The sequence below is a fragment of the Nelumbo lutea genome, chromosome 1, assembly GCF_056320005.1.
Source record: "Nelumbo lutea isolate HS-2025 chromosome 1, American lotus-T2T, whole genome shotgun sequence".
Taxonomy (NCBI): domain Eukaryota; kingdom Viridiplantae; phylum Streptophyta; class Magnoliopsida; order Proteales; family Nelumbonaceae; genus Nelumbo; species Nelumbo lutea.
In genome coordinates, this window is record NC_142684.1 from 124,361,977 (window position 1) to 124,371,894 (window position 9,918).

At 32.0% G+C, this 9,918-nt stretch overlaps 1 protein-coding gene across 1 annotated transcript; it reads right to left on the bottom strand.

Annotated features, from left to right (window-relative positions):
* Positions 1–4,836: 4,836 nt before the first annotated feature.
* LOC148877319 (thioredoxin domain-containing protein 9 homolog) lies at positions 4,837–8,152 on the bottom strand. The gene is made up of 4 exons (XM_088984864.1): positions 7,941–8,152; positions 7,546–7,821; positions 5,467–5,625; positions 4,837–5,366 (listed from the first exon to the last, which is right to left on the bottom strand). Exons 1-4 carry the CDS (start codon positions 7,962–7,964, stop codon positions 5,184–5,186), a joined length of 642 nt encoding a protein of 213 aa, XP_088840990.1. The 5' UTR covers positions 7,965–8,152; the 3' UTR covers positions 4,837–5,183.
* Between the last annotated feature and the right edge of the window lie 1,766 nt (positions 8,153–9,918).

Consider the following 9,918-nt stretch of genomic DNA (forward strand, 5'->3'; position numbering starts at 1 on the left):
TTATATATAAATAATATATATACTATAATATAAATAATTGATTTGACCACAATATTAAAAATCAATGTTCAAACAATATATTGAAATTGCATTTCCTCTTGATAAATAAGTAATTTTTACTATCTCATAAATTAAATAATAAAAAATAAAAATATAGAATTTTTTTAAATTTTATAAAAAAAATTGAACATACATTAATATTATATATTCTTCATATTAAAAAAATGTTTTGAAAAAATGAGAATTATTGTTAGTAAGATAGAAATGGCTAAAATACAAAGAAAAAATGAATTAATGTCTTTCATAGTCCATAGGTTAATGGTTTAACCACTAAGGTACTTTAGTTATTAATTATCATCATCATCATCATTTGGTACTGTCACATGCAAAAATAAATGAAGAAATAAGAATTACTTTTATTGATGATGAAAATGTAAAACATGATTTAAAATCAACCGAAAAAGAAAAAAAATGGTTTTTCCATCCAAGTGGTGGGTTAATTGTTCAACTATCAATGTCAAATGGATCAACACATGATGTTATTATTAAATAATAAAATACATAAAATTATAAAAAAACTCAGTTTGGAAAGAATACAAATACAAATTTGTAGAGCGTAAAACCTTGTATTTTGTATGTATTTGCACTGTACATATTTGTATTTGTACTCTTTCCGAACTGAGCCAAAATGTAGAAATTTGTAAATAATTTTGGATACATTTTATAATATTATATATTCATAATATAAAAAAGTGTGATTAATGAGAATTATTTTCACTAATGATAGAAATGAGATAAAAATTAGAATAAAAAATAAAGAGCATTAATGTCTAACACATGACCCCACTAACCATGTCAAATGGTTCAATGATTTAATTAGCTAAGTCATTGTAGGCAAGTGGTTTGGTAGCGTCAAATAGATCAAATCAAATTTGAATCAAGATATATTTGAATTCAATTCGATCTGAAGATCTAATCGGATCTCATAAATATTGATTCAAATATGAATCCAACCAATATGTTTTTTTTTCTTATGAATGAATCTGATCAGTATGTTGGATATCCGAATTTGATACGATCTGATTTAATTTAAAAAATAATAAATTATTAAAAGGAAAAGAAAATATAATAATTAAAATAAAGAAAAATAAAAAATATAAGTATTTTTTCAACTATTTTCATCATAATAAGAACTTTACAAAAATGCAATACAAATAACACATTTATAAATAAATAATAAATAACTTAATATATTATATATAAATGATATATATATATATAAATAATTGATTTGACCACAATATTAAAAACCAATATTCAAACAATACATTGGAATTGCATTTCCTCTTGGTAAATAAGTAATTTTTATTATCTCATAAATTAAATAATAAAAAATAAAAATATAGATTTTTTATAAATTTTATTAAAAAAAAATGAACGTGAATTAATATTATATATTCTTCATATTAAACAAAAATATATTTGAAAAATAAGAATTATAGTTAGTAAAGATAAAAATGGCTAAAATACAAGAAAAAATGAATTAATGTATTAATCATAGTTTATTTTCCTGATTAAATAGGTTAATGGTTCAACTGATAAGGTCATTTGGTTGCTGACTATTATCATCACCATCATTTGATATTGCCACATGCAACGCGTGTACAATTTTACTAGTATATATATATATATATATAATACTTTAAGTTGGGTTAGATTTGGGGTCAGGACAAGGTGGCGTGGACAAATAGCATTCTCCATCCCCAATCCCCCAAAGTTTTGGCTTTCCCTGAACCTCAATCAATGGTCAAAAAACCTACCTCAATCAGGGCGGGGTGGAGTATATCTCAATAGGGACAGGCCAAATTACCATCCCTAGACCATGTGATGAACATAACTCATTAGTTATAAATCGTGTTAACAAAATTACTATAGCTACATTAATGTATTAATTATACTACACTAATGTATTTGGCTTTTATGGTCATATTATTAATTAATGAAGTTGATGACAAATTAACTGATGTAGTCTAACTTTTTTTTTTTTTGAATTATTACTAGCGGGATCCATGCGATGTGTGAGCATTGTTAAGAAAAAGCTAGACAATATAAACATATAAGAGTGGACAATTGTTTTATATTTTAACTTTTTAAATAATTAATAATTAGTTATGTTTTATAATATAACTTTTAATAACTTTTTACAATACAAAAATAACAATAGTTAATTTCAGCTAGGGTTGTTCGTCAAACCAATGAAACCAACCAAATTGACCAACCCATCCCAGTTCAACCTGAGTTTGTCTGTTTTCTAGTACTTCTTATGGATATCGGTTTAACAATTTCCCAACTTGACCAAGTTGGGTCAGTTTCGCTTCGGCTATTTGTAAACTGACTCAACCACATATATTTTTTAATATGGGGAAGTGGAAAAATTCCCATATTTCTTAATCTAAAATATTTTATATTATAAATTTAAGATTTTTAATTTATTTTTTAATAAATACTACTATAGTTTTTAAATTTAATTTTTTAAGTTTAAATCTTTTAAACCTATTGACCAAACCAAAACTTGACCCAAACCAATATAACCCGACTAAGCTGGTTTCCACTGATGGTCGATTGATTTCAGGTGACCAATTCCCCAACCCAACTAGGTCAATTTGATTGGCCAAACAACCTACAACTGAACCAAACCAACTCATGAACACTCCTAATTTCAACTAAACTAATAGTCTAATCTCTAATAAATAACAATACAAAATTAGATTTATACATAATTATTGAAAATATATTTATCACAAAATACAATAAACAATTATTAAAAATATAATAAATATAAACTTTAGTATGTATAAATATATAATAAATATAGATTCAGATTTTAAAAGTATTATTAATAAATATCAAACTTTCTAAAAGTTATTTCCTAAAATTATTAATTGATATAACATTTTTATTATTAGTACAATAATAATTGCAATTATTATTCTAATTTTTTAATTTCTATTGAAAACAATTTTGAAGTTATATTACCTATTTATGTTATTTGAAAGCTTCAATACCTCTAAATTATTTAATCTATTTTTTATTATTTCAATAATATTTAAACCTTTGTCAATTATTTATATTTTGTATTCATATAATTTTTTTGTGTTTTTTATCATTTTATGGTTATTACCTAATTTAGTTATTTAATCTATTTTATTTGTTTTTAAATAATATTTAAAAATATTAATTTATTAATTTTTTTATATTTAAAATATTTAACAATTAGTTTTTTACAATATTATTTAGTTATTTAAATAGTATCATTAGTTAATTAGTTAAATATTATTTATTGAATTTCATAATCCATAAAATTATAATTTATACTATAATTACAAAATTTCATTATTAATTTTGTAAAATATAAAATTATTATTAACTCAAACTTTATTAAATCTATTATAATGAATTTTCTACTTTTAATAATATTTATAAATTATTACATAATTTCATTATTTTACCTATTTAAAACTTAGTTATGTTATATATTTTGTTATTTAAAATATTTAACTATTTAAATATTTTAAAACTATTACATAATTTTATTATAATATTATATAATTCTCAATTTTTTTTAATTCAAACTTTCTTTAGATAGATATAGATAAAAAGTCGGGGAAATGATGAATAGGAATTAGAGATAATTTAAGAAAGAAACTCTCTACTAAATTAGAAATAATTTATGAGATAAATAGGAATTATAGATAAACAGAGATTTTAGTAAAAACAGAGAAAAGAAATTTTAGGAAGTGGGAGATAGTGGTGCCACCTGACTAGATTATATTAGATTTTGGTAAAAAGAGATTTTAAGAATAATTTTAGGAGGGAACATCCAATGGGATAAACAGAGAAAAGAGGGCCGGATTGAGCATGTTGAGATGTCAAAATGAGAGGGGGAAATGATACTGATGAGGTGGCTTCTTAAGAGAGCAAAAAAGGCTATGGCAAAGAGGGGTCGAGAGGTTTTATTAAATGGTGGGGTGATCGTCCTAGGTTAACCGTAACGGGTCATTTAAGACCTGTTTTGTAGTAATAGTCTAACTATTTAAATAACTCAAACCTAACAAATGGGTTTGAGTTATAGGTGGTTGTAGAGGGCCTTATCAACGACTGACAACTGCATATTCATGGGTGGCCAGAAGTCAAAAACTCACCAAAGGCGAACGTCCATTCATAAATCTTTCAAACCACCAATTTCCCACAAAGTTCACAGGCCTGAAATCTTCAACCCAAATGCTCTCTCTCTCTCTCTCTCTCTCTCTCTCTCTCTCTCTCATCCCCATAGGGGCGCAGCCACCAGTTCTCTCTCCCCCCTCCCTCCCTTTCCTTTCCATCCATTAAAACACCAACACCAGTCCCATTTTCTCATGGTTTGCCCCTTGTAAAAACTCATAAATCTGTATAAATTTTGTATTATTCTTATGTGTGCTTCTAGTAAAGTTTAATCAAAATTGATTTCTCCCCATAATTTTGATCTTTGTTTTGCTCGTTGAACAGAAATAAAATAGAGCATACTGATCTTCATTGGCTAAACAAAAACAATATAGATAATACCTGGAAAGCTCAATGATTTATGAAATAGATGCCAATGGGAGGCCTAGGTGGGTAGGGGAAGGGGCGAAAAGAGAGTGAATGAGTGAACTGAGAAGGGGTAAAGGAGAAGGTAGAGAAGTTTAAGGAGAGACGAGAGAAGAAGGGAGAGAAGTTTAAGGAGGGACGAGAGAAGGGAGAATGGGAGGAGAGAGCTGCTGACATGGACCTAACTGCTATAAAATATAGCAATAGATATATTCTTAGATGATTTATAATAATAGTTTATTAGGTCCGTAAGAACCATAATGTCTTGGTTTTTAATCCAAAGAAAAATTCAAGCTCAAAACCTGAAATCTAGGTTACTCTAGTGGCTAAAACCCCTAAATTCTTCCGTTTCTATGTTTCAGGAGGTAGCTGTTGAATCTAGGGATTTCCCACGGCTAACTTATTCGGGGCACAGACTGATACAGCAAAGGGATTATGTTATACCACATCATCAAACATAACACACTTAATACATTAAAAACCTTAATGAAGTGCCTCCTAAAAGGCTAAAACTGGATGTAGAAATCAATCCCATGTGTAAAAGACAAGACCCCTGGTTAATCTGAATCTGATGAATCTCTATTTGCACTTTGCCGGACACTTCTTCTGGTTGTTGCACTGGATTTGGAAAGGTTTACAGATGACTCACCCTCATAAATGATAACTTGAGATTTTGCCAGCCTCTCCTCCAGCTCCTCTGTGCTAAACTCATCTGTTCCTCCAAGTTCATCAAATCCTACCTGATGAAAACTCAATTGGGCACAGTGGTTAAAAAATCAGTAACTAAAATGGTTGAGGAATCCATTGAATGATTTTATGTATAAAACCCACATTTCATACCACATAATCATCAACTTTGGCATTTTTTATCAGGGCAAGGGTCGGGAGAACAACAATCTTAAGCTTTTCGGCTAAAAATGGACTTCTTTCGGCATGAATTTTTACAAAACGTGTCTCTATATGCTGCTTTGCCAGAATATTCATGTGCTTGTCCATCACCTGTGCAAGGAACAAAATTACAAAAACATGAGCTTCCAAACCAGGTTCTGCATTAATGATGATACAAGACCAATACTGGCATTCATTTCATCTATTTGTCCTAGGTTTTCAGCACAGTACAATTCTTATTTCTTCATGTAATTCAGTAAACAGGTTAAAATTCACATCTAGTCATCTTGATTAACATTTTCAGTGACTTGGCAACATCACCAAGTATAGATTGAGTAAGAAGCAATAACACAACTTGAATTTCAAAAAAAAACAAAGGAAAAAACAGACAAGTGATAAAATCACATTGAAACTCTATGTTTAATTAGTATTTAAAGGAGTAACATACTTGCAGAAAAGCTTAAGAAAGTAATTAGCAAAAATATTACATGTAAGCATGTTGACAGAAAATTGTTTTTTAATGGATGACAGAAAATTATTCCAAGTATGAACACAATTAAATGAACTAGTGTTACTTTTCAAACCTCAGAGGGAATCCATTTCTTACTTCAATTCAATTTCAGAACATAACATCCTTTGCATTTTTTTCCTTTTCTGTGATATTCTCTTCGGCTATGTTTGGTTTGAAGGAAAGGTAGAGAAAGTAAGGGAAAGGTAGGGAAATCAATACAAGGTTTGTAAAGGTTTCCCCTACCTTTCCCCACTTTTTCCTTCCAACCAAACACAGCCTTCAGGTTCATCTGGAATATAAAAGATGAATGACTTATAGGGGTGCTGGCAGATGTCATCTCTGAAAATCAATCAGCTTTTCTTTAAGGGAGATTAATTTAAGAAAAGATATTGCCATATCATCAGGTGGTCCAAAACATGCTACAGGCATCCCTCTTTTTTCCAACGTAACAACCTCTTTGCACATTCTCCACCTTTTTTCCAATTCGCATCTTAGCAAAAGGAAAAGATAAAGATGAATTTGATTAAATAGTGATAAAATTTGTAAAACAAATTATTTTATGCAGCTATTTCTTCTCAATACCAACTGTCAACACAATAAATTGTGACTCTGATGAAAAATAAAATAATTCCCTTTTACTTGATGGAACTCTACAAAATTGGAGCACTCTTCTAAGAGTAGAAAACAAGTTTGTGTTATCCTTTAGATGCATAAACCCAACATAGATACCCCTAAAATAATTCCCTTTTTATGCATGTGCATTTTGTAAAGTTGTTCGATTGATAAAAATTACAAGGAGACATATGTTGTCCATCTGAACAAAAGGCAAACAGAAAGTAATTCGAGAGAACACCATCAACTTCAATAAAAGAAGCTCACCGGCATTACAAGTTGTTGAGCGCTTGAGCTCCATTGTAGTATTTCAAATGGTTTTCATTTAACTATAATCCAGTAGAAGTACAAGAAGCATAACAAATTGTCATATCTTTTAATGAAACCGATGTTCTTTGAGTTTGCATGCCAATATAATAAGAAGACCGCATTTTGAAGCACAATAGAATATTGGACGGAGCAACCACCTTACTCGGTGAATACTGAATTATAACTTTGTAACAATACAAATAGAGTATAATCATTTGAGGGACAATAATTGACATTGTTCTAGTTCCTAAACGTTGTCCCCGTGTTATTATGATTCTTCTTCCGCCAGCTTCACGATCTTCTCCCATAAACCATCAAGAAATTTCAAAGTGAAAATTTGTTTACTCCCATATAAAGTAATCCAGTTTCATCAGTCATCACTGGAATTAGTGGTCACTATACAAAAGTGGCATCTAGGATTCTCGTTCAATCCAAACTTTCTGTATGTAATGTAACCATAATTTCTGGAGTTCAGCGTATGTGACGAAGAGCATGTCTGTGTCAGAATTATAAAAGGAAGAAAGGACCCTAGCAAGGGATTTACCATAGAGAAAGAAGGAAATAAGGAGGAAATGGGAATGTCAGGGAGAAATTGGTACCTTACAAGGCCAATTGTCGCGGTAGAAATGGCAGACAACGCGCTCGCTGGCCTTGACAACAGCAAAGAAATCCTTCTCGGAGGGAATCTCGGAATAGTCACCGTGGCCAAGGGAGATCCAACGGCTCCTCTTCTCTGCCATTTTCTTCATTTGTTGTAGCCTCCGCTCTCTCAGAGCCTCGAGATCATCGAGGTCGAGACGATCTAGGGCGGAAATTTCTTCGTCGAGTTTGTCCTCCACGGCCTTGGCGACCGTCAATACTTGCTTCTCCAGAATCTATGAATTATACAGAGGGGGAGATGGAACAAAAGAAATTAGCAATGAGACACCGAAATCATGAGAAAAACGCCGGAAAGGGACAAGATTAATAGAGCATGAAAATCCTTGTCGCTAACCTCTTGAACTTTTGGATTGTCCATTGATTGATCCTAGAAGATTTTCCTCACAGTCACAGAAGATGTAGAAGAGGGAAAAGAAATTTTTGAAAGGTTTGACAGAGATTAATGTTCCACAAATTTGGAGGTAAAACGGATAACTTTCAGGTTTCAGCCAGCTCGAACCCTAAACCATATATTAATTTAGAGGTGCAAATCGGGCGGTCCGTGTCGGGCCTTGCTTGCCCTCCTCTGGGATACTTGAGAGGTCAGGCCCGGCACGGCCCATGGCACGAGTCCAGGCGGGGCGTTGGCTGGGGCGGGCCGAGTCTTGGGCCAAGCTGGGCTGTGGGCCGGGTCAGGCCATGACAGGTGTATTTTAATTAATAAAAAAAATAAAAATTTTAAGATAAATTAATAAAATAGAAAATAAATGAAAATAAATCTTAAAACTTTATTTTATATGAATTTTGATGTATACAATTGTTTATATATGAAATTAAAAAGTTAATTGTATATTGGAATAAAATGGTATAATAAAATTGAAAATAAAAATAAATATTATTTATTATATAATTATTATTACATATATAATTACACACACATAATTACATAATTGTATATATACTATATACATAATATATATGGGTTGTGGTGGGGCATGTCGTGTCGGGAGCGGGCCCATGTCAGCAAAGCCCACATTGCCGTGCCATGCCATTCCAACCTATGGGCTTGAAAACCTAAGCCTAGCACAACCCATACCTTCACGTTGTGCCGACATGGCTCACATGCTACAGTGATAGGTCATGCCATGTTATGCTGGGTCGCGAGAGGCACAACCCAATTTATAGCTGCTAGCACCTAGCAGGGGTGATTTATCTTCAACTTGGCCGGAAATTTTGTGGGCTTAGGCCTAGCATTTTTATTTAGGCCAGGCCTAAGCCTGCATATATTAATGTATATTATTTACATATTAATATAAATTATAAATATTAATCTATATATATTAAAACAAAGCAGTCAAGAAATTTTCTCCTTTTTTTGAATTTTTTATTTTTTTTATTCCATGTCATTTTTTAAACAACCAATGAGATGCACTTTCCCAATAACCTAAATAGTCTATTCTCCTAAAATTTCTCCTAAACCACCTCCCCCACTATCCCCCACTTTCTCCAAAATTATCCCTAATTCCTATTTATCTTCTAAATTATCTCTAATTCCTATTTATCTCCAAAATTATCTTTAATTTAGTAGGGAGTTTCTCGCCTAAATTATCTCTAATTCCTATTTATCCACCCCCCTACTTTTTATCTATATCTATCTAAAGAAAGATTGGATTAAAAAATTTAAGAATGGGGCAGAAAGCGGCGTTGGAGAGGGAGGTGGAGAAACTCGAGGCCCACGTAACGGAGCGAACTGAGATACTCCTTCAAGCTGTGGAGGAGGCCAAAGTCAAGGCCATTAAGGAATACAAAGCCTCGGAGGAGTATCGAAGGAAAATGATCGAGGTGGGGATGGAGAGCTATCACAAAGGGTTCAAGCTTATTTGGTGGCTGACCCGACGTGAATTCCCTCAGCTCGACCTTAGCGCCATCACTACTTCGAGGGTCACAGAGGAAATGACTGTCGAAGCTGCTGAAGATCCAGACTCCGAAGCGGAAAGCGACAGCGAGATGCTCAGTGACGTCGAGGAGACCGGTGCAGATGAGTGTATGGACCCTCTTGTCAAAGCCTTGGACAAGGGCGAGGAGCACCGAGATGAATAGAGACTTCTTTTTATCTCCTATAGTGTACCCCGGGCCTCCGAGCTCGATTTATAGTGAATTTCTTATTTCTCTTGTACTCGAAGTTTGATATCAAAGACTTACACTTTTCAACTTATCTTTTGTTCAAAAATGTTCCAAGTGTACTCCTGAACTGGTGAACTAACCAAGTAGGAGTAGAAATATGTAGGTTACCTCGAACTGTCGAGCTACTGAGTTGGACTACAAATAGGGAT

Bases quoted from the DNA above. Each gene is read 5' to 3' on its own strand.
- LOC148877319 (XM_088984864.1), bottom strand. From the start codon at position 7,964: ATGGACAATCCAAAAGTTCAAGAG. The intron at 7,822-7,940 runs GTTAGCGACAAG...TATAATTCATAG, and splicing joins ACAATCCAAAAGTTCAAGAG to ATTCTGGAGAAGCAAGTATT. The intron at 5,367-5,466 runs GTATGAAATGTG...AGTTTTCATCAG, and splicing joins CCAAAGTTGATGATTATGTG to GTAGGATTTGATGAACTTGG.